The sequence below is a fragment of the Pseudorasbora parva genome, chromosome 8, assembly GCF_024679245.1.
Source record: "Pseudorasbora parva isolate DD20220531a chromosome 8, ASM2467924v1, whole genome shotgun sequence".
NCBI lineage: Eukaryota > Metazoa > Chordata > Actinopteri > Cypriniformes > Gobionidae > Pseudorasbora > Pseudorasbora parva.
The window spans coordinates 11,834,988-11,861,397 of NC_090179.1; the positions used below are offsets into that span (position 1 = coordinate 11,834,988).

Sequence of the window (26,410 nt, forward strand, 5' to 3'; positions counted from 1 at the left end):
TGGACCTAGAAGATTATAGGCAGATGCCCCTCTACAGCAGGAACCTTTTGTTTTCTGTGATATATAAGGGAGTTCCCTATCTGTCAACTGCTTAAATGTTGTGTTGAGCACACACAACTAAGGGTCACTGACACTAAGGGTCAGATTTGGGTGCCTCAAACACCTGTGATACTTTGAAAAGAGGTCAATAAGAATTAGCGACAAATACGCCACTATCTTGGACAAATGGGTATAAAAGGAGGTACATCATTTTATTCACCTGTCTAGGAATATGAATTCTACAGCACATTGCACGGCCTATACACTTATGCACAGATAAGTGCACTGAGCTTGTTTTGGCGCTACAGCAAGCTAAAATAGCTAGTTTTCATCTAAAAGAGCAAGCATAGATGGAGAGTATTTCTTGGTGTGGTCGATATCCCTCATCTTCGGGTGGCCATGATGTCTTATGTGTTTGGGTCGAGACCACTTTTGTAGGTGGCTCATGTCCTTATTGCGAAAACATGGCCATGGCAAAATTGTGATTGCGTGATCTGGTCAGAGAAAGAGACACTTCAAGAGGCACCGCCCTGCCACATGATCTCAAATGTGGTTTACAGGGACTCTCCATAGGCGTAATAGTTTTTATACTGTACAAAATGTATATTCTATCCCCTAATACTAACCCTATCTACCCTAAACCTACCCATATATAAATTGATGATGTTGTTGTTAAAGCATAAAAATATTATGTAACACTTTAAATATCAGCTAATTAAACAATACTCATTTGATTAATGTGACAATAAATGAAAATCTCGCTATTTGTATATAGCCTATTAATATATATAAAAAATGTAGAGGCTACTGTCTACTTTTATAGTATAAAGTCTTAACTGAACCTTTAATTTTAAGCTTACACATCCTTCACTAATGTTTAACATACTGGCCCAGCAGCAAGACAATATGTCTGAGTAGGCTATTGTTGTGGTATTGTGGCAATATATTTGAATTGCCACAGAAAGACCCACATTTTTTATGTTTTTGTTTGACTTACAACAGAGCCTAAATCCACAACCTTAAAAGTAAAGATGTCATACATCAGTAGTAAACATGTTTGCTTCTGGTCATTAGTCCATTGGAGCCTCAATGTACATTAGTGTACTTCTACGATGCAATATGGTGCAATATTCCTCAGGGATAAGTGATTATTGTTATGGGGCTAATTGGTCGTCACAACTCAGCCTCCCATTTTTTCATATGCAAACATACACATTGCCATTGGTCACACAGCAACAAGTCAAAAAAAAAAAAAAGTTCAGGATCAAGATGTTGTAGATGTTACCAAGCAACTGGTCATTAGTCCACAGTGTCATATTATTCCCCTGTGTATATTTTTGAGTAATTATACATTTAGTTGAACTTATTCCCACACCACTGGGATTTTTTTATGTCCAAAAGCAGAAGGACACGTTCAGAGTGATGTTTTCACAAGGGTTCAAACCACCACTTTTGATTACCTTGATGTAATAATTAGATCTCAAGAGTGATTATGGTCAAGTAATGGGAAAACATGTTGTTTATGCTAGCAAAAAAGAGATTACACTTAGTTGACACATAATATATTCAGTTATCAGCTCTAAACATCATCATCAGATCTTCAAGTCTTTCAGAGAACATTGTGATTTAATGCTGGTGTGAAAAGTGTTTTGCATCTGTAACATTCCCAAGGAACTCACAATTTAAAGTAGTTATACAGTTATTCAGTTTAGAACAATAAGTTAGCTATACTGAAAACATGACCTGACTGAATCTATTTAAATGAAAACTGCCATTTTAAAATACACGCCTCTGGAAAAAAAGAGACCACTTACCATTGATTTCTCAATTTGTAGGGAGTCATGTTAATGTCGGGAGAGGTTTTTATTTATTTATTTATTTATTTATTTATTTATTTATTTATTTATTTATTTATTTATATTTTTTGCCATAGCCACATGCATATTTATTTGAGCGGTACCATTTTTAAATGGTAGTTTTTATGCAGAGAACATTTACAATGTAGAGCACATTTGTAAGGCCTCTGTATGTACAGATTGCAATTTGTTTTTGGAACACATCTCTCCTCAAAATACACAAGGAATACTCACAAAATACTCTATCACAGACTTTGGGTGAAATATTTTCTCAATTTAAAAAAAAATAAAATTAAAAAAATGCCATGACACTCTCTTGGTATGTGTTGGTAGTTTGTTTGACTTCCACTGTATATATAAGTATAAGTATAAGTATAAGCCATCAGGACAACAAAGAAGAAAAAGAAAATGCGTCAGATTGACCTGCTGGCAGTGATATGCAAATGCTTCAAACACTGCTGATTAGAATGGTCCTAGAGCTGGACCTGCCCAGGACATATGACCCAAGGTGGTCTCATCTCTTTGAACATCTAGAACATTCCACATAACAACTAGTCTTGGCCAGAATGTGGCCTCAGGCTGGCACTGCTGGCCTCCTGTCTGCAATATATCCTGTCAGCCAGAGCTGGGCCAGAGTGTGGCAATGAGGGCACAGCATGGTTCATGGAAAGACAAATGAGAGCAGAATGTTGGTGGGAGGAGTGTGGTCCAGATCAGTTAATTGATTAACTGACCCAAATCAGGCTTGTGACCTGGGCTATCTAAATGAAGCCTCTTGAATCTTTTAAGATTTTTTTCTGATTGTTCGGCAGCACCCTCTTTTTATCCATTCAGCACAAATAAAAGCCTGACAATGCTAAATGTTCAGCTTTTTGATAATATAATTTACATATGTGACAATAAATTAAATTGAACAATTATAATAATACTAATTATATACCAGCAGAGTTGTTTGATGCAAGTAAATGGCTGCAAGTACAATTATTTGTATGTATTTTATACTGTTTATATGTCAGAATAATGTAATATGTAGTCTATAGGCTTATATACTATTAGTTTTAGTAAATTGGCTTGAACTTCCATAAACCCATAAATTAGTGGTCTGGGTTTCAACATTCTGACACGCAAAGTGAAGCATTCACATAGCTGGAAAGAGGGTAAGGGTCTGAAAACAATACGTGCTCCAGCACGGAGTGTCATGAGAAATTGAACTGCGAACTCGATACCTGGTCTCTTTTGTTCACTTTCAACCACTTCTGTCCTAATTTTTTGAGGGGAGGATTTGTGTGTGTGTGTGTGTGTGTGTGTGTGTGTGTGTGTGTGTGTGTGTGTGTGTGTGTGTGTGTGTGTGTGTGTGTGTGTGTGTGTGTGTGTGTGTGTGTGTGTGTGTGTGTGTGTGTGTGTGTGTGCATGAGTTCAGTTGTTTAGCAAAAGTACAGCACAGTCAATTGTTGGCAAGTGTTATGGCATTGGCTTTTTGGCTTTTTGTTCGAAACATAGATCAAGCATAGTGTCAACTTCTGGTTCAACCAACAGTAAGACAGTCCAACTGTTTATTTTCTTCAGTTAGGGTTAGAGCATATTCACTGAGGGCATCTCAAATTTAGAGTCCATAAAAGCATAAGTAAGCTCTTGAGGTGTTGAGGAGGTGAGAATGCAATGATTACATGGTGAAACAAGAGACCTGGGGCCTGTACCATGATGGTAGATTAACAAACTCAGGGTTACAGGATTAGTTTTGAGTTGACAAAACCAAACCAATCTATTCAGGCTTTGTTGGTCCCAGGTGACATCAGCAGTTCAGGTGACATCAGCAGTGAACAGCCAATCACACGCTGTGGATCACCGAGATCCACTTCTCGCGAGAAGCAGCAAGATTCATTTAGCTCTTCTGCAGAATATTACATGATTGAAATATATTAAGAATTTTAAAAAAAATTACACAGCAAGAAGAAAATAGCTATCTATGCAACTAAAAAAAAAATATTATACGTCAAGTAAAAGTTATGAGCTACATACAAAAAAGCTACATTACTACAAATCCATTGATATATGTACTGACATATTGCTTGAGACGTACTTATATAAATATTATAATTAAACTTTATTTGGAGTTCTTCTTTATTGCACAGTGCATATTTCTTAATATTAAGCCTAGAACATGTTTTATTATTACTATTATTAAGGATAATATGATCAATGTATAATTCAAAGACAATATATTTAAAGTGTACTTGGAAGAGTTCCACTTTAGCACTTTCAAATATACTTAAGTATATCTTTAATTGTACCTCAGCAATATTTATGTATAACTAAAGTACATTTATTACAAAATTGTTCCAATTTAGCAGACTTTAAGTATACCAATTTAGTATACTAAAAGTATAGTTGCAGGGTATTTATATTAAGTAGATGTAAATGTATTTGTAGTTATATGTTTAGCATAAAATAAATGTATTTTTAAATACATTTTAGAAAAGGTAAAGTATATATACTATATTCCTCAACTTTTTGTTTGAAATGTGTCCTTTTTTATGAAACTTACCTTTTATAAAATGGCTGCAACATCAAAATGATTAAATGTTCAAATTCATAAATAGCAGGGAACACTATATGTTCTGAAATTTAAGGTTTAAATTTAAAGTGGATTATTTGCATTAGACCAATGTAAAAAAGTTATGTAACATCAGTTACACATACACAATTTCAGGTTTCCCCTCTAACTCCATGAAGCAATGTACAAAATGTAATACAAGACATTCAAATGTGTTCATATAGGCTATGCCATTTATTTAGCAGAAATAGAAAGTGCCTCATTACACCTTTGTTCAGTCTTTAAATTAAAACCAAGTGCATGTATTTTTCTTTGTATTATTTTTGTAAGGCTATTGCTGATCTCCTTTGTTTTCATTCCATAAATAAGTGGATGTAGAAGTGGAGGGATTAAAATAAAATGAACTGACATAAACACATTGACTTCTTTCGAAAGACTGAAATTAAGTCGATTGTATATCACAGAAAAAAGAGAGGCCAATGAAAAATTAATAAAAGTAATCAAGTGTGGTGTGCATGTTTTTAGAGCCTTCTTTCGGGCATTTACTGATGCCTTCAACGAGACAAATAATATCTGCACATATGATAAAATGACACAGATTAGAGGTAGAACAACAAAAGCAAGTACCAGAAATATGCCATACAGATCTTCCCAGGTATTTTTGGCACAGGAGAGATTAACAATGGCCAAATTGTCACAAAACAACTTGTTTACTGTATACCTGCACAAAGGCAACCTCAATGTAAGATACACTTGTACAGCTAGAGAGCAGATGGGAACACAGTACACAATAAAGAGCAGAATTCTGATTTTAGATGGAGTCATGATAGTGTGATATTGTAGAGGCTTGCAAATTGAAACATACCTGTCATATGCCATAAGTGTCAGTATTGCATACGCACATGTTGCATAAACAGTAATAAAAAATACTTGCAAAATACAGTCAGTATACAGTATATCTTTTATATCATCGACAAGATTCTCCATTATTTTAGGAAGTACAGCAGATGATCCGATTAGTCCATTAATAGCCAGGTTGAATAAAAATATGTACATCGGTTTATGGAGAGCTGTGTCCAAGCAGATTACCAGCATCAGTGTTACATTTGCAAAAACAGTTGTAAAATAGACTGCAAGTGAGATTACGAAAACTCCATAATTAAGTGCACCAGGTGGTCCATAACTGGTAAAAATCAGAGTGATGTTCAAATTTGGAAGACTCATTTTGCCTGTTGAAGAGAAAGAAAGGCATTTCACTGTAGAACAAATACGTAGTATACAGCATTAACTGAAGGATTATATTCTGAGACTCTATCTATTTACCAACTGTTTACAGACTCTCTTGTCTTCTGAGGATCTGAGCTGCTTTAGCTTTATACTTCTTTATTCTACAAGGCCCACCTCCAGTAGGTTTTTTTTTTTTTTTTTTTTTTTTTTCAACTAAATAATAATATTAGGGTAAAAACAATGCAATATAATTTTATGAGATTTGTAAATGATTGCATTATTTTTTATTCACAAATTGTACAGTGTCCCAACTTTTTTGGAATCAGGTTTGTTTATATATATATATATATATATACATTTTGAGATTAAACAACTCCACAAATAGCATTACCAGCTTCACACATTACTAACCAGACTTTATCTCTGTCAGACAACTACAAGCTCTTATTGAGAAGTAACAGATGTTGTTTTATTCTTTTTTCTGACATTACCATTATAGTGATCAGTGTTTGATTTAGTTGGGCTCATAAACTTTGAAAATAAGGGAAAGACACGGGCTCGCCATAGGGAGCCGTAAAGTGGAGAAAACACATATGGGATTCGGCGTAGGGGTCACTACATTTGGAAACCAGCCTAACACAAGTTCCACAATGCATACGAGTGTTAGACCTGGCGTCAGATGCTCAGCCACGTCTGACTGCCCTGGGTTGAGGAGGACTCGACAGGGTTCCCCATACTGGGTGCACGTATCCGTTCCATGAGGAAGGCAGTGGCGCAGCAAGCCGACACTAGAACGGGCTCTTTGGTGCTACCGACTATGAGAAGGGAGCACACGGGAAGATACCGGTTCTACACATAGGCTATAAAATCTAGCGAACGTGTTGGGTGTCGACCAGCCCGCAGCTCTACAAATATCTGTCAGCGAGGCGCCACGAGGCAGCGCCCAGGAAGAGGCTACACCCCTGGTGGAGTGGGCTCTAATCCCGAGCGGGCAGGGCACGTCTTTGGACTCATACACCAAGACAATGGCATCCGCTATCCAGTGGGCCATCCTCTGCTTGGAGACAGCCTTTCCCTTCTGCTGTCCTCTGTAACAGACGAAGAGCTGCTCTGAGGTCCTAAAGCTTTGCGTTCTGCCTACATAAGTCCAAAGTGCTCGGACAGGACAGAGAAAAGCCAGGGCTGGGTCTACCTCCTTCGGAGGCAGCACTTGCAGGCTCACCACCTGGTCCTGGAAGGGAGTGGTGGGAACCTTGGGCACGTATCCGGAATTCCAGGCATGATTCGTCGACCGAAAATGCCTGCAGGTCCCCTACCCTCTTGATAGAGGCCAATGCCGTCAGGAGTACCGTCTTTAGAGACAGAATTTTTAACTCTACAAACTAGACTACAAAGGCTCAAAGGGAGGTCTCTGAAGTGCACTGAGCACCAGAGACAGGTCCCAAGAAGGTATAGAGGGGATTTAATCTCCTCGCACCCCTCAGGAACCTGACGATCAGGTCGTGCTTCCCCAAAGACTTACCTTCTACTAGTTCGTGATGGGCAGCGATTGCGGCCACATACACCTTGAGGGTGGAGGGAGACAGCCTTCTCTCACACCCGTCCAGTAGAAAGGAAAGCACGGCCCCGACCGAACATCTTCAGGGGTCTTTTCGATGAGAAGAGCACCAGTCGACGAACAGGTTCCACTTCAACGCATAGAGGTGCCCCGTAGAGGGAACTCTAGCGGAACTGATGGTGTCTACCACGGCCACCTATAACCTCCGCGTCCCGTCCAGGGACCAGACATGGAGTTTCCAGAGGTCTGGACGCGGGTGCCAGAGGGTGCCCCGTCTCTGAGTCAGGAGGTCCTTCCTCAGAGGAATGGGCCAAGGAGGTGCTGTCGCAAGGAGCACTAGTTCCGAGAACCATGTCGTGTTGGGCCAGTATAGCGCCACCAACAGGACCTGCTCCTCGTCCTCCCTGACCTTGCACAGTGTCTGTGCAAGAAGGCTCACTGGGGGAAACGCATATTTGCGTAAGCCCCAGGGCCAGCTGTGTGCCAGCGCATCCGTGCCGAGGGTCCCCTCGGTCAGGGAAAAAAACAACTGGCAATGGGCCGTGTCCGCGACGGTAAACAGGTCTACCTGTGCCCCCCCGAAGTGATCCCAAATCAGCTGGACCACCTGGGGATGGAGTCTCCACTCTCCCGGAAGCACTGGCTGTCGTGAAAGCTCGTCGGACGCATGATTGAGCAGGCCCGGAATATGAGTGGCACGACGTGCCCTCAGATACTTCTGACTCCATAACAGGAGGTGGCGGGCGAGTTGTGACATGCGACGGGAGCGTAGACCATCCTGTTTGTTGATGTACGCTACAACCGCCATGCTGTCTGTACGGACCAGAACGTGCTTGCCCTGGAGCGGCGTCTTGAAGTGGCTCAGGGCAAGATGAACTGCTAACAACTCTAGGCAGTTGATGTGCCATTGCAGTTGAGGCCCCGTCCACAGACCTGAAACTGCAAGCCTGTTGTACGTGGCACCCCAGCCGGTGGATGAGGCATCCGTGGAGACAATCGCATGCCTGGATACCTGTTCTAGGGGCACCCCCGCCCTTAGAAACACAGGGTCCGACAACCGGCTGAAGGTTTGGCGGCACGGAGGGATCCGCTGTGCCACGCCCACCTCGGGACTCGATCGTGTAGCCAGCGTTGAAGCGGTCTCATATGGAGCAACCTGAGTGGCGTGACCCCCGCCACGGATGCCATATGCCCCAGGAGCCTCTGAAATTGTTTCAGTGGGACCGCTGTCCTGCGTTTGAATGAATTCAAGCAGTTCAACACCGACTGGACGCGCTCCTCAGTGAGGCACGCTGTCAGGGCGACAGAATCACACTCCATACCGATAAAAGAGATCCTCTGCGTTTGGTAAAGTTTGCTCTTCTCCCAGTTGACCCGAATCCCCAACTGGCTGAGGTGCTTGAGCACCAGGTCCCTGTGTTCGCACAACTGCTCTCGTGACTGAGCTAGAATCAGCCACTCGTCGAGGTAGTTGAGGATGCAAACACCACGCTCTCTCATGGGAGCAATGGCCGCCTCCACGACTTTCGTGAAGACATGGGGCGACAGGGAGAGCTCGAAGGGTAGGACCTTGTACTGATATGCTCGTTCGTCGAACGCAAAGCGTAGAAACTTTCTGTGTGGAGGGAGAATCGAGACATGAAAGTACGCCTCCTTCAGGTCGATCGCTGCAAACCAATCTTGGGGAAGGATGCACCTGAAGATGCATTTCTGCGTTAGCATTCTGAATGGTAGCCTGTGCAGGGACCGGTTCAAAAACCGCAGATCCAAGATCAGTCGTAACCTACCGCTTTTCTTGGGTACAATGAAGTACGGGCTGTAAAAGCCAGTCTTCATATCAGCTGGAGGACCCCAGTGACTTCACCAGCGGGACCAACGGCACCACAGACGTACCCGCAGCGGGGCAGTGCAGCGGCATGCAGGGACCCAACCTGGACGGCGCTGAGGCGGCCCGTGGTGGGGTCTGCGTGCGCATGGCAACACTTACCTGCTTCCGCTGAGCAATTGGAGAGGCGTCTGAGGGTGACAATGCATGGGAGCGTCGAACACCGCCAAGTGCACTCTCTTGGCACCCAGAGATTTTGAAAACTGCTCTTTTTGTGAAGTTTTGGGTACATTTGGGACAGATGTAATTGTCACAAGGGAGGGGGGAGGAAGGGGAGAAAGTGGTGCTGCTGCCACTTCCTGTCGAGCAGGATCCTCCATCTCTGGGTGGCCCGTCTCAGGGTTTCTTATGATGGTGCTTGCCACCTGGCTTGGCAGCGGCCTGAGCAGGTTGGGCGGCCTTCCCGTGGCCGGCTCCGCGCCTACGCCCAGTCGACAAAATAGGGGAGTCCAGGAGCCGTGTCTTATCGGTCTCCCTCATATCGGCCAGGTTGAGCCAAAGATGCTGCTCCTGGACCACCAAGGTGAACATCGCCTGGCAAATAGTATGGGCAGCAGTTTTCGTCGCCCGTAGGGCGAGGTCCGTTGCCGTCCGGAGCTCCTGGAGGAGCTCTGGACCTGGTCTACCCTTGTTCATGTCCTGTACTTGCTGCACCTGAAGCAATGCCATGGCATGCAGGGCGGACGCGGCCTGGCCACAGGACCTGTAGGCCTTCGCGGTCAGACCGGAAGAGACTCTACAGGCCCTGGACGGGAGCTTCGGGTCCCCGCGCTAGCTAGATGCGGACGTCGGACACAGTTGCTTCGTGACGGCCCGCTTCACCGGCGGGAGACCCTCATACCCCCTGGCCTGCCCGCCGTCAAGGGTAGTGAGGAGGGAGAAGCCACCAGGTCACCCGTGGGCGCTAAACGGTGCTTTCCACGACCTAGTCAGCTCCTCATGCACCTCCGGGAAGAAAGGCACCGGGGCGGGACGCTGAGAACCAGCGCGGCCCGCCCCGAGAAACCAATCGTCCAACCTAGAAGGTTCGGGACATGGTGGAGGGTTCCAGTCAAGCCCGACCGTTGCCACTCTCCCAGAGGGAGGCAGTTTAGCCGAATCTTCATCCCCAGAGGACTGAAACTCCCCCTCCGATGCAGCGATCGACATCTGCTCGTCCGCGGGTGCCCCAAAGGACACCATCGGCCGCGCATATGTAGGGCCGACAGGATCCTCCGGAAGCACCACTGGTTGCGGCAGAGGTTCACTCAACGGGTTTTCCCTAATCTTGATCCTCAGGTCACCCCGGCCATCCGTCAAAGTAGGTCTATTCTGCTGGGCAGGAATAGACCTAAATCTAGCTATAGGTAGGGGGACTCCACTTTCCCGAAGGTAGGCAAGTCTCAACCTAAGTGCCGAGATAGTCATGTTCCCGTAGTGAGAACACGAGCTATCCACAAACGCTGCCTCAGCGTGCTCTAAGCCCAGACACGTGATACAACGCTTTTGACCGTCAGCGGGCGACAGGGAACGACCGCATCCAGAAACACACGGGTGGAAAGACATCCTGAAAAAGAACGGCACGTCACCCGTGTAGCTCTTTTTGTGAGGAAAATTTGCTCTTTTAGTGCTGAAGCACCCAGGGATCGACCGCGGCAGAATAACAGGTTTTGTGTGCAGCCTGTTTCTGCTCTCACCAGAAAAGGAACACGCCCACCGAACCAACTGTGTGTGGTGTGTGTAGTGCAATATGCTCAGTTTCTCAGTTTGCTGTGAAAACAGCAGCTCTCCCAGCAGCAGTAAGATCGCGGTCGCACTGCCTTGTGCTGTCAGGCCAACACAAGCAATTTCCCCCGGCACTCGCTTTCTCTCTCTCTCTCGCTAGATAGAAGGCAGTCAGTGCTTCATCAACGCCGCTCGGCTCTGAAGTGAATGACAACAGTCCGTGGCGATCTCTTCTGCTTTATACCCGCGCAGCGGGGCGGGATGCGATATGCAAAGAACGCACGCCAATGTTCATTGGTACTGTAACACTGTGGTGTGTAAACTCTTCAGTGTTCATTTAAAACTAAAGATTTTGCGGTGGGGTTAAAAGGGTTAAAGGGGTTAAATGAAAAAAAACCCACAGATGAAGACGCAAGTTAACAATAAGCAACTATAAATTCATTTACGGAAAAGCAACCAGAGCTCCCAGTAGATTACCGTTAAATCAAGGAAAAACAGTAATATACTGTACAACGTAACAGTCAGATTTACCAGATGAATCAAGATATTTTCCCTGAATTTTAGTGCAAATTAATAGAAAAAAGTTGTGCAAAGTCAGTAACTGATAAGGAAAGTAAATATTAAAATGACCTGTGTTTATGTGTTGTTGCACAAGATTATATAGAAGAGATCTTTTAGTTGAATTCATTCGTTTTGTGGGTTACCATTGTGCTGAAGAGTAGAGTCTGTGCTTCAGTCCGGGATGAGCAGAGAAACATTGATGATATGCTGCCTAATGCTTTATTATCCGGCAGTGACTGTGCTTGCTGATGAAGTTATTAGCTGTTTGTTGAGTAATTTATCACATACGTGTGTGCTATTGCTCACAATGAACTGCAAAGATTGAAGTTAAAGTCATGTTTCTGAATTCTTTCACTACTACACCTTACAAGTGTGAAATGACTCAAATGAAACAAGTTTACAAACACCATATAAATACTTGTATTAAAATGAGAACTGTTTGAAGCGATCAGTTTTCCAAATGAAAAGATACCTTTGAGGGGATTATTACAGTAACATACTGCAAAAAAAGGAGAGCTTTATATAAACAGTAGAGGGCTGTAAATGAACAGTAAATTGCTGGCAATCACAGCTGCAGTAGATTACCATTATTTTACGACATTTTTTTACACACACACACACACACACACACACACACACACACACACACACACACACACACACACAGTGGGCTCACCAACAGTGGGCTGGCCACAATAGTTGTTCAGTAGTCGTGGAACTCCCATAAGGTCAAGTCTATTTTATTCACTTAAAACATTGGATGACATTATTCATCTTTTGATACAGGCAATGTGAGTCATTAATACATCACCAAAGACAAAAAAAATATGATACAGATGTATTTTTCCACAAGTCCGATGTTTTAGTGATTATAGTTTGGTAACGTTAGCTTGTTGTAAGTCCCCTCTTCTTTTTCTAACAGTCTGCAAACATCTGGGGACTGAGGAGACAAGTTGCTCAAGTTTAGAAATAGGAATGTTGTCCCATTCTTGTTTAATACAGGCTTTTAGTTGCTCAACTGTCTTAGGTCTTCTTTGTCGCATCTTCCTCTTTATGATGCACCAAATGTTTTCTGTGGGTGAAAGATCTGGATTGCAGGCTAGCCATTTCAGTTCCCAGATCCTTTTTCTACACAGCCATGATGTTTTGGGCTTTCCTGTAGCTCAACCAGTAGAGCATGGCGCTAGCAACGCCAAGGTCATGGGTTCGATTCCCAGGGAAAGCAAGAACTGACAATAATGCAATAATGTGAACCTTGAATGCAATGTAAGTCGCTTTGGATAAAAGCGTCTGCTAAATGTAAATGTAAATGTAAATGATGCAGTGTTTGGTCTGGCTTATTTATGTTGGAAAATGCTAGGTCTTCCCTGAAAAAGACGACATTGGGATGGGAGCATATGTTGTTCTAGAACTTAGATATAGCTTTTAGTATAGATTGTGCCTTTTCACGTTCTATGTCACATGTACTTATGCAACCCCATAGCATCAGAGATGCAGGCTTCTGAACTGAGCGCTGAACTTTGGTTGTCCTTGTCGTCTTTAGTCCGGATGACATGACTTCAAATTTTGATTTGTCTGTCCACAGAACAGTTTTCCACTTTCCCACAGTCCATTTCAAATGAGTCTTGGCCCAGAGGCTATTCTCTGGATCATGTTTAGATATGGCTTCTTTTTTTACCTATATAGTTTTACCCGGCAACAGTGAATGAAACAGTGGATTGTGTTCACCGACAATGTTTTCTCGAAGTATTCATGAGTCTATGTTGTGATTTGCATTACAGTAGTATTCCTGTATTTTTCCAGTATGGTTTTCCAGCCTTGACCCTTACGCACAGAGATTGTTCTAGATTCTCTGAATCTCTGGATGATATTTTTTTTCTCTGAGAAACTCAGAGATATTGAGTTAAGACCTGTTCCCTCCAAATCAGGGCTGCTTTGATGGACATTAGAAGGGCTTAACATCAGTCTGAGGGACAGGCTGTCACCTTCCTGTAGGGGGCTCAATGTTGTGACCAAGGTGTTGCTTGTATAAGCCTTATCAGCCAGGGCTGATGTCAGTTTACATGTCTTGGATGGGAGCATCGGACAGTTCCTCCAGGTTGCACACAATTTTCTCAACGTAGCCTTTGATATTCATATGGAATTCGAGTAAACTCTAGCCAGTTATTTGCACTGAGGGTGAGAGCAGATATGGTATATGTAGGTTGCCTCATGGCCAAATAGGTATAGCTGCTTTTTAAGCCCCAATTAATATAAAACATCCAAAAACACAAATTAAATGTCCAACAACACAATTAACTCTCTCTCAAGCAATGGGCTCCATGATTCGTCTTGCATGGTCACTTGCTCTAACGTTAACGTGCACATATCCAAGTGTTGCAGAGTGTTTTGCATGCACTTTCCTGCATGACATGGAGGGGCTGGTGCGAGCACTTAAAATACGCCATCATTTTTGGTCATACACTAGGAATACATTAGCCTAGAAAACTAGACGCACACTAGCGGCAGCAAATCTAATCTGCCCGCAAGTGTCGTCTAGCAACTTTCAATACACTTCTGAGCTGTAAACGCCAATGTGGCAAGGGGGGCGTGGTTCAGCGAGGTCTGCAGCGGGAGAGAGGGCCGCAGGACGAGCGGTAAGTGAGTGGGTTGGACGCAGATTAATAACACCTGTCTCTTGTTCCAGTAATGAGCGCGGAGAGGGGATAAAACGCCAGCGGAACCAGAGGACAGGGAGAGAGAGAGAGATGGACGGTTTGATGCCCGAACAGAGACTGAGAAACCGGAAGCAGGAAGTGCCGACCCGGAAGTGATCGCTATTGTTTTGAGTTTGAAAGAATCTCCACACTACGGAGTGTGCCTTGAATATTGAGAGAATAAATAAAGAAGCATCAACCGTCCAGCCGACCCCCGTGTCCTCTTCCTTCCTCACATTACGACCATTATTACAGCCAAACTCTTGGCGGGCCAATCACATTGTGTATAGAGTTGGTGGGCGGGGCCATAATGACAACGGCCGAGTTGCGTTTGCGTGCTTCTGGTAAACAGAAACTGGCGAAATCAAGAATCAGCTTTGATCACGACTCTGGAAGACTTGGAGTTAAGCTTTTCTCAGAGAAAATAACAAAGAACGGCACTGAAGTCATTCTTTAAAAGGGAAGAAGTGTTTGGAGTTTTGCCGACCAGATATGGCAAATGTTTAATCTATCAACAAGCTCTGTTTCACCTTCGTTGCTCTGGTTGGTTGTAGCGCTATCCTATCGCGTGCAGAGGGAGTTTGAAAGACAGCCGTTTATCCCACCCCTCGGATTGAGCCCTGTCAATGGTGAGTTTCCAGAGCAAACATTTTGATGTGGGTCTGGCTTGTCAGGCTAGTAATACATGGTTTGAAGCTGAATATTTTATTTGTGTAAACTCAAAATAACAACAGAATGTTAGGATTTGTAAAATAAAGAAAACAAACAGCATCTCTGTGAACTAAAACACGTCTCAAAAATGAACCAAAACTCAGCATATAGGCTACTTGCCTTACATACATGAGAAAGATCTGTCTACTTGAAATGTAATACATATGAACAGTGCATTTAACTATAGGTGCATCTCTGCTTATATGAGTCAGCAATGTCAACTTCATCTTTGTAGCTGAAACTGATAGGCCTAATTATTGTTTTCTCTTATGATATAGTAACAGACAAAACATGGGAAAAACAGTATTTTAGAATTTGTCAGTATTTTGGAATTTTAGAACAACACATTTCAGAATGATCAGCCATATTTCTGATGCCTAGGCATCTAATTGCTAAATCCACATCTGTGCATTACTAATCATTTCAGGAGTGTCTTCTGTAAATATGTTTCCATCACAGTTTATGTGTCTTTATTTTTGTCGGGCTAAATGAGCCACTTCAAGTGAGTGTAAGAGTTTCAATTTGGAGATTTTGTTCACGTCTTGTCTAATATACAAAATACACATTGTTTTTTAGAAAACCATTAAAGATGCATATTTTGCAACCCAATAATAATAATAAAAAAAACGTACATTATTCTAACAGCCAAATTAAATCAAGTATGTCGTGCATCAAAGTGTGTATAGCTTATTTATTGTTGTGTGAATAGCGGTCAAATCCAATAGATCAACACCAAAACATGACATGGACCTCTGTTGTAGTGGCATTTCTTCCACTGCTTAATACTTTTTTTATACATTTAACATGGATATATATATATATATATATATATATATATATATATATATATATATATATATATATATATATATATATATATATATATATGTGTGTGTGTGTGTGTGTGTGTGTGTGTGTGTGTGTTTAATAATACAATGTTAATAAATGTCACTTACACACAATACACTTCATGATATGAGGTTCTATACATCAGTGGTTTTCAATCCTGTTCCTTGGGACCCACCAATATGCAGATCTAGTACTGTATGTTTCTCTTATATGACTCACTTAGTTCAGTTCATTTAGTTTTTGCCAAATGAGCTGATATTAAATAAGGAAAATGTACAAAATGTACAAAATGTGCAGAACAGTGGGTCCCTAGGACCAGGATTGAAAACCACTAGTATACATTATTTAAAAAAAGAAAGAAACATGCTGATAAACATTTAAAAATATTAACCTTAGTGAACATTTATGACAATTGTTGTTAAATGTACTTAATTGGTAATTACAAGTTAATATAGGTCAGTTGTCATTCCTTGTACAACTCTACACAAATAATATTTTCAAGGTTTTACATAAATATTGTATACTCAGTTTGTTTAAATACTTGCTATCAGCTTTATTAATGACAGATAAACAGTGCCTAAAGAAGGAAGGGAAAAAATGTATCATCCAGCTAATTTCAATTTTCATATAGTGTCAATGCGGGCAGATAGGTAATATAGTTGAAATTTAAGTGTCCCACTGAGCAAGCCAAAGGCGACGGTGACATAGACTTTATTTGCTCTATAAAATGTAGTTCAGTTTATCAAGGCAACTGTTTCATATGGTAGTGACAATTAGATGGTATACTTGGCAAAACATGGTTGCTAACAAACTCAAATTTTACAAAGATACAAAACTCTACATTCATATTTTGAACCACCCCCATAAAAAAGTATCTTAAGTTACACATCTTACAACAGCTTGCCTTTGGTAAAACTTATTACAAAGCATTTTCATTATAGATTCCCTTATTGCTCGAGTTCCCATCCCGTAAAGGATTGGGTTTATTAACGGGGAAAGAATAAGAAAATACAAAGATAGTATTACACGAACTATGTAGGGTACATGTCTCATATCAAATCGGCTTTGCAAAACTTCAAAAGAAGTCCCAATAATAAAGTTAAATAAAGCCATTAGATGTGGGACACAAGTACTAAAGAGTTTGGCTCGTCCTCTCTTTGACAGTGTCAAACAGATTAATATGATTCTTAAATACGTGTAAATAATTATAAAAAATGGAAATACAACCACAAAGAAAATTATTATTATGCTATGTATGTTGTAATATGAAATATCAGAGCATGATAGTTTCACTACTGAGTAATTATCACAATATACTTTTTCAATGATAACGCCACAAATGTCCATTTTTGCTGTAAATGAGAGAGAGATGGTCACTCTGAAAAAGGGAAAAAGCCAAGTGAATATAATACCCAAAATCACCTTTGTGGGAGTGACTATTTTTTCATACTGTAAAGGATAACATATAGATATATATCGGTCATAAGACATAAGTGTTAGATTTGTTATATCACAACTAACATAGGTATATATAAAGTAGATTTGCACAAGACAAGAAATCCATGTAATTTGATAATTCTCCATCAAGAAACTATTTATAACAAAAGGTGCAACTGTTGTGCCACCATATAAATTTATACATGCCAAATTGCAGATAAAGATATACATTGGCGTATGCAGTTTTCTTTCAAGACATACTACACAGATGATCAGCCCATTACCAATGATGATGACTGGGAAAAGTAAACACAGCGCAACAACAAACACATATTTCAAGTCATGTATTTTGTTATATGCATCCAGTGTGAAGGAAATATTTTGCATTGTACTTTGCAGCATGGCCCTGTAATAACATTAACAACAGAAGAAAAACAAGGTTAAAGAAATGCTACTGAAACAGAGAAAAACAATTATTCACAATATTTTGCAGCATTTCTCACAATAACATTTCTCAGAATTATATATACAATAATCACAAAAGACAGAATAAATATACAGAAACCTCTACATTCATAGCTTTAAATCGATCATTTAATTATCTTTAAAATGTATCTTTTAAAAACTTACAATTCCTCGTGTGTCTAGCAAGTATCAGTTTGAAGGCTTTCTGCTGAGAAATTTAAATGAAATTTGAAGGATGGGGCTGTATTTATGACAAGGCCCATGATCACATGGTTTATGCAAATTAGCACCTTGATGATTTGGAGACCATGTAACCTAAAGCACAACTCGTTTAGAGGTCAACTCATTTAGAGGTCTTTAGTATCACATGGAAAGAGAATATGTCCAACTATAAAAGGCTCTAAAAGCTTCCATGGCTAAACATCTATACAAACCCAAAGAAATACCCCAAAAATAAATAAAAATAAAATAAAATTCCAAGGTTTCTATTTAGTACAGTGGTTAGATTATCAAATAAAAAGTTAAACTAATTATCACCTGATCTAAATATGCCATCACAGTTTTGTAGAAATGACTCACTGAGGAAACTGAATGCATGAGCAATACAATTGTAAGTGTATAAGCTTTGCCAATTTTTTATGACTCTGCCTCAATATTGTCCCTCAAAAACAATTGCAGTGCTTTACAGCTAGAAAAAAATATGATTGTATCTAACCCAGTAGAATTGTTACAGTACCTGTAGCAGAAGGCCCTATTCTCAATATTATTAAGCTGGCCCTTTCTAGTGCCATGTGTAAGCCTCATGATCTCTTCTGCCTATTGGGCCACAAGACCTGCTCCTCGTCCTCCCTGACTTTGCACAACGAGTAGGTTCACTGGGAGAAATGCACATTGAACACACATGAATGGCCCAAAGCAACCTCAGATGCTTCTGACTCAAGAGGAGGAGATGGTGGGTTAGCTGCAACAGGAGTGTAGACCACCTTGTTGGTTGATGTCCAAACGGACCAATATGTTCTTGCCCTGTAGTGGCTTTTTGATCGGCTGAGTGCAATACGTTCTGCCAGCAGCTTGAGGCAGTTGATGTTCCAATAAAGTTGAGGTTCTGTCAAAACCCCTGACACTGCATCTGTTGTGCATGGTATCTGTGAATACAACAGCATGCCTGGACATCTGTTTCAAGGGCCTGCCCAAAAAAAACGGGTCTGACCATGGGCTGAAAATGTGGTGACACTCTTGTGGGTGCTGCACAAACAAAGTAGAGTTACTGCCACTAAAGCCACTTCATGTACAATGAAGTAGTGGCTTTAAAGGGGTCATATAATGGTACATGCACTTTTACAAGCTGGTTGCATGGAAATGTGTGTTGTAATGAGCACATCAGGTGATATGGGAAGTGTTTCCAATTCCAGGTGACCTAGGTAATGCAGCCTAAACAATCATTTAACTAATTTGAATAATATAAATTGATAATGTTATATATTCAAGCCATTGTAAAGAGATGTGTTTTAGTCTAGATTTAAACTGACGGAGTGTGTCTGCTTCCTGAACAATGTTGGAAAGACTAACATACTAAAGAGGAAAAGAGTCGACAGCCAGCAGTTGATTGTGATATCCTAGGTATTATTTACTCTTTCCCCGCCAAACACGGAAATTTCCATTATTTGTGAGACAACGCTTCCAGTGTTTCCGTGTTTTCACTGACGGACGCTAGGGGGCGCTATTGCGCATCTTCTGAAAGAGAGTACTGAATCTCCTGATCAAAACACATGCAAGTAAGATGCAGTGAAATGAACGATCGCATATAATCATATGCATATGAAAAATAACCTGATCATCATCAATAAACAGCATATTAATCAAAACTGCCTAATGTTACTGATTGAAATGTGGACCCAGGACGAGCTACATGACTGTGCAAGCATTAGGAGTGTTGATGGACTCAATCTCCTCCATCTGCACTTGATCGTCGCTCTGAATCTGATCTGGAAACAGTCTTTCACAAAAATGTGATTTTCTCAGCATTTTGTTCAAAATTGTGCTTTTTTTATGAAACCTACCCATATTCAAGTGTTGATAAAAAAGGAAGAAGAGGGTCAGTTCTTTGTTTTGATATATTGCATGCTCAGATATTTATAAACAAAATATTCTATTGGCTATTACATTTTTGTGAAAATTGTCAAAAACCCTGGGCAACTTTTTTTTTAAAATGCTGGCGGGGAAAGAGTTAACAGGCTGGAATTTTGAGACCGCAATAGACGTGCAGTACTATGCATTAAGAGCTCACTCAACCACCACTTTTCTTGGGTACAATGAAGAAGTGGCTTCAAAGGGGTCATATAATGGTACATGCATTTTTACAAGCTGATTGTATGGAAATGTGTGTTGACAGTGCCTGTACACAACCATGCTATAATGATAAAAATCCATCCAGTGTTTTTTTTTATATCTCCTTATATGTTTTCCCCAGTCTCAAATCGAGCCGTTCGACCATATGAAATAACACGGTCGGACACCCCTCCCACAATTGTTGATTGGCAGCAGCGTTTCACCTCAGACCCACCCGAGCAAGCTCTGTCATCATCACAGTCCGCCACAGTCCACATAAAATGGAGTCTAAGCAATTGTGGTGTTCTGTTCTTGGGTGTAATAATAAACACAGCAGTCATTCTGATGTTCCTAAAGCTGAACCGCTGAAGAGGCAGTGGCTGAGTTTTGTTTTCATCAATGATTTTATGTTTGCGTGAACCGCAAAGCATTTCTCACCAGACTGCTTTATAACCGAGGGTCAGTATAAAGCAGGTTTTGCTAAGAAGCTGCTCCTGAATAAAGAATTCAGATCTTTACCAGCTATTTGTGGTCCTGCTGCCCCTCCAGAAGAAGTGAGTGTAGTTTGAAACACGTGCATGCATGCTTTATATGTATTACGTTCTCAATATAAATCATAATCCCACGTTTATAATGATTGACACATTATGGTTATTGCGTTATTACAAACTGTGTACGCTGGTTTTAAAGTTAACGTGGACGTAGTAACACTACACTAAGTTTAATTATGTAGATGTTTTATAACGGTGTCTGTTACTGTAAAAACAAATCGTGTTGTAACAGTTATTACAATGCATAGATAACGTTACGCATCACTGACAAACAAAAAAAGTTTTTATTGGCATTAGCTGTAACAATCTGTCAATGAACTAACATATACATCAGTAAACACATAGAATTCGTATCTCACTACGCTAACGTTACCCTGCCAGTACATAAAGACAGATCAATGTGACATTACATTAACCAACCATTCAGAAATGTCCTGTTCAAGCCTTAATTGTCAATTTTCGTTGGAGATGTCATCTTGTCCCGGCTCCGATTCCAGTTCAAATTGATACAGTCACACAGATGTGTCCTCAGAGACTCCAGTCACCATTCTTTCCCCTCAACCGTTGTCATGGACAACAACTCCACGTGTATGGTGTGAAACCGCCCCACAGAACAGAGGGGTGGGGTGAGCAAAGCTCATTAGCATTAAAGTCGTATGCACTGAAATGGCTTGGTGAAAAGAGAGCTGTTTTTGACCAGGTAAAAATTGTTTTCTTACAATACATTTACATTTAATCATTTAGCAGACGCTTTTATCCAAAGCGACTTACAAAAAAGGGGAGAGCAATAGAAGCAATGAAACAAACAAGGCCAACAACCTGTAAGAGCTCGTTTGTCACATGCCTGTCCTGTCGTGTGTGTGTTACCCGCATCAGGCCTGGAAAGCCTGAATGGGTAAGTTAAATGAATCACTGTAGAAAAATAAGAGAAACGCTGTGAGACAGTAGTACTGGCTGCAAGCTCTGGCAAAGTTTTATTAACTCTCTTTTGTTTTCTTCTTAGTTTTCAATGTATTAACAGCATTAACTTTACAGAACAACAATTACTGTTTTCTCTGTGACACAACACATTCCAATAATGCGAATTACATTTCAATAAATGATTTTTTTCAGAAATTATTTTTGTCTGCAGTTCTGTAACACATTAGAATCAAACAATGCATTCACCTGCTACCATTTTTCACATTTTCACATCATCATAAACATTAATTACATTTGCAGAAATTAATCTAGATTAGGCTTCACAAACCACGTTTTACATGCAAGTCGCCATGTTGGATGTCATGTTGCTCTAATTCACGCATACCCACGCTGCCATTGTGGCTCAAGATAACTTCATAAACAAATGTACATTTAACTCACATAAACTTTCTAATCCAATTACCATCCACATATAAAGCACTGCAGAAACATTTATCAACTCTTTTCACATGAGTATTTTCTCTCAATTCACTGCGACGTCACATATTTGTCACTCGTGTGTAATCCGATATATGACTCATTACTACTGAATGCGTTCTAATAAAACGAACCGTCTTTCTCAGCAACTCATCAAAAATAAATCAAACACATCTTTGATAAACAGTGTTTAACATCAGTTTCAACCAGTTTTACATTGTTTTTGCTCACCTGTAGAAAAATAAGAGAAACGCTGTGAGACAGTAGTACTGGCTGCAAGCTCTGGCAAAGTTTTATTAACTCTGACGCACCCGGTGCAATACCTTAATTCAACAGCGTTAAACGCCCTCTACAGGAGACAATAATAACAGCAACATTTTCTTTACCATAAAAAGAAGGTAACAATGAATTTAACCATCAATAAATGAATGCTCATATATTTTTTTAACCATACCAAATTTTAAGGGGGGGGGGGTCCTTTTTCTCTCTCCTTTGCTTTAACATACATGCATATATCTTTCAACCTACTACACTCTCCCCTATTTTTTTAGATGGCTCCTGACATCTGAATAACTTTTGAACATGTTATTTTTTTTTCCTTTTAATCTCTTCTTTGTAACACTGACTCAATACACATTCTGACACCAATGACAACAAGGGTGAGTGGGCATATAATGAAAGTAATGTGTCCCATTTCGAGCTATATAGGGCTGTGTGAGTTGTACTGAGTTTAGCTCTGCTCTCCAGGGTTGGTAAGATGGAATACCCAGAGTGTCGTAAGTGAACATTTCCTTGGGTCTTCCAGTTCTCTGAGATCTCCTTACTTTTCTGTCTCTCGTCTCCTCTATCTCTCTTTCTATCCCATGTTCAACCACATGTTCTTCCACATCATCTATTTCCCTTCTGTCTCCATCCGAAACCTGTAACTCTAATTCTGGGCTGGGTAACTGATCCTCTGGACCTGACTCCTGATCTTGGCTCTCTGGTAGATCATATCCCCTCGCTGGTTGAAACTCACAGGCAGTTGGATGAAGGTCAGAGGAATCTTTAGGTAACACTGGTACCGTATCAGGGCCCCTTTGTGGAAGCTTTACCAGTTTGTAACATGGGATTCTCCGCAAATCATATTGGTGAGTATGCTCTTCCTCGTCCGAGGTATCTGTCACTGAGCATTCTACTGACTGAGTCGTTAACTGTCTTTCCTGTCTTCTCTTTGTCTCTTTAGCAAGGGGCAATGGTTGTTCCACCGGTAAATCATTCACAGCCATCAAAAGGTTGCGGTGGAGCACACGTAAGGTTTTGTTACCCATCTCCGACTGCACCTTGTACACTGGACCATCTCCGATGCGTTCTACAACCCTGTGCACATTTTTCTCCCAATAGGCACGTAGTTTACCTGGCCCACCTCGCTCTGACAGGTTCCTCACTAATACTCGGTCACCGGGATGAAGAATGGTGCCTCTCACTTTGCGATCATAATATTTCTTGCCCTTTGCAGAAGACTTTTGACTGTTCTCTGAAGCTATCTGGTAAGCTTGTCTCATCCTGTCTGTCCACTTCTGTACAAAGACTTGATGGGTTTCTTTCTCTGTTTCCTCCTTCAGGTCGAACAACAAATCGACTGGCAACCTTGGAGGCCTACCATACAAGAGGAAAAATGGTGAGTATCCTGTTGCCTCATGCCTTGTGCAATTATAGGCATGTACAATGTGAGGTAAGTACTCTTTCCATTCACTCTTCTTTTCCTCCTCCAATGTGCGCAGCATCTGAAGGATCGTCCGGTTCAGTCTTTCCACTGGGTTGCACTGAGGATGATATGGGGTGGTGCGGGAGTGTGCAATACCTGACAACTGTTGTAGTCTTTGAAACAGCTTGTTCTCAAATTCTTTTCCCTGGTCGTGGTGGAGTTTCTCAGGGTATCCGAAGCGAGGAATAAAGTCTTGAAAAATCTTTTCGGCTGCAGTCGTACCAGACTTATTCTTCGTGGGATATGCCTGAGCAAACCTGGTGAAGTGGTCTACCAAGACAAGAATATATTCAAACCCACCTTTACTTGGCTCAAGGTGTAGGTAATCTACACTCACCAATTCAAATGGTGCACTTGATGAAATAGAACCCATTGGTGCTCTCTGATGCACATGAGGGTGCTTCTGTTTGATGCAGGCACATTTTGTCATCACATAGTCCTCAATCTCTTGCTTCATTGAAGGCCAATAAAACCGCTCACGAGCCAATTGAAGAACCTTGTCAACGCCAACATGCCCCATCTCGTCATGCAACTTCTTCATCACCAAACTCTTAAACTTCTGAGGGAGTACCAACTGCTTGAACTGTCCAGTCTTCCGGTACAGGATTCCCCTCACCAATTCCAGTTTATTCCACTCATAGAATAATCGTCGCTTTTCTTTTGTTAGTTGCTGTCCAGTGATTCCCTTTGGGGTCAAACCTCTTTCCTTCAGTGAGATGACTTCGCTAATCGCCAAATCCTCACGCTGCGCCGCTTGAATGTTTTCCGGCTTCACACTAAGGAAACCACTCTCTCCATTTGCAGGTTCTTCACTAAATGTTTGTAGTTGTAAAGCGGCCACCCAAGGAACGTCATCATCCATCACTGCTCTATTACCCTGCCACACCGCGGCAACAGTTTCTGGTGACACTGTAATACTGTACTCGCTCATGTGATCTTGTAGACTGAGGGGATACCTTGACAAGGTGTCGGCGTCAATGTTGGACTTCCCAGGCCGATATCTAATATCAAAATGGAAGTCGGCCAACTCTCCCACCCAGCGATGTCCTACAGCATTTAGCCTAGCCGTGCTGAGAATGTAGGTCAACGGGTTGTTGTCCGTGAACACTGTGAAGGTTGGTGCATAATAGAGGTAGTCCCGGAATTTGTCACAAATAGACCACTTAAGCGCCAAAAACTCAAGCTTACCGGAGTGGAGGTGATAGTTCTTTTCCGCAGGTGTTAATGTACGGGACCCATAACCAACAACTCTGAGTTGATTGCCTTGCTGCTGGTAAAGGACTGCTCCCAACCCTTCATTTGAAGCGTCCGTGTGCAATACAAATGGCAAATCAAAATCTGGGTAAGCTAATATGGGTGGATTGGTCAATCGGTAAATGAATGTGGACACAACACTCCGATGCTTATCCGTCCAGGTCACAGGTGTCCTTGAATGAAGTTGTCCTTTTTCTTGTTTCCTGTTTTTACCTCCTCCCTGACGAAACGGTAAGGTGACAACTCCCCTGGCTTCAGATGAGCATTGGAGAAGCTCGAACAGAGGCTTTGCAAGACGAGAAAAATCCTGGATAAATGATCGGTAATAACTAAAGAATCCAAGCAGTGTTCGTACCTCTCCCACTGTTCGAGGTTCCTTGTTTTGCAGCGTTCTTACAGCTTCCAGATCCCGAGGGTCAATTTCAATCCCTTCTCCTGACACCAAACGTCCAATGTATCTAACTTGTCTTTTGAAGAGCTCACACTTCTTTGGACGAAGTTTGATTCCATGCTTTCTCATTTGTCGCAGTACTTTTCTGAGATGTTCCACATGATCACTGAATGACTTAGAGAAACACAGTACATCATCTAAATACGGTGTGCAGCACTCATCACGGATACTCTCTAACACTACCTCCATACATCTCTGAAATGCTGCAGGGGCATTGGTCAGACCAAATGGAATGCGTACCCATTCGTACAGACCCCAAGGAGTGCTGAAAGCAGTCACATGTCTAGATTCTTCACTAACAAACCCTTGATGGTAAGCGCTACCCTGATCTAGAATTGAGAACCATGAATTACCACCAAGGCTGTCTAGTAAATCTTGAATCCTGGGAAGGGGATGACGATCGGGGATGGTCTTACGGTTTAGATCTCGGAAATCGACACACAAGCGCAAACTGTTGTCTTTTTTCCTAACGCATACCACTGGTGACGAGTATGAGGATGCCGACTTCTTAATCCAACCTCTGTTCAACAGGTTTTTCACATAGTCCTTCACCTCCTTATAAAGGGGTTTTGGAATGGCGTTATAACACTTCTGGACTGGTGTGTTATCTGATAGGTGGATTTTCAGCTGAAGGTCAGGAATACATCCAATATCTCCCTCATCCTGAGCAAACACATCTGATTCGTCAAACAGCATTTTTCTCACAATGTCTTGTTCCGGTTTGTTAAGGTGTTCAAGATCAACAGGTGGGTGCCATTTTTCTCCCACTCTCCTCTCATGCTGTTCTTCTTTTTTATCGACATCACCTGTTGCCGTGAGCTGGGCTGAACACATTAACATGCTGTCGTTCTGCTTATCTGAATGCTGAACATTGAAGGATGTGCATATCGGTCTCATATCACTGATAGGTTCGATATTACCCAATACTAGTCTCTGAGGTAGGTAAATGTTATGGCTGGTGGAATTTTGAATGGGAATTTTCACCGTCTTTGAGGCACCAGAAGGTACGTTTACAATAGCAGGAAATAACTCCAACCCTTCTGGGATTATACTTTCTGACGCTGGTTCAAACACCATGGTTCCACCCTTGTGCCATGCTTTTACTCTGCATCTTACCTCCAGGACTTGACCACTAGGGA

The 26,410-nt window shown here is 41.6% G+C and overlaps 1 protein-coding gene and 1 non-coding gene across 2 annotated transcripts; one reads left to right on the plus strand and one right to left on the minus strand.

The window, feature by feature from the left end:
- Positions 1-4,683: 4,683 nt before the first annotated feature.
- LOC137085019 (olfactory receptor 8A1-like) lies at positions 4,684-5,673 on the minus strand. The gene has a single exon (XM_067451573.1). The coding sequence runs from the start codon at positions 5,671-5,673 to the stop codon at positions 4,684-4,686; it is 990 nt and encodes a 329-aa protein (XP_067307674.1).
- A 6,861-nt stretch (positions 5,674-12,534) lies between these two features.
- trnaa-agc (transfer RNA alanine (anticodon AGC)) lies at positions 12,535-12,609 on the plus strand. The gene has a single exon. It is a non-coding gene; the product is annotated as a tRNA-Ala (tRNA).
- Positions 12,610-26,410: the final 13,801 nt, after the last annotated feature.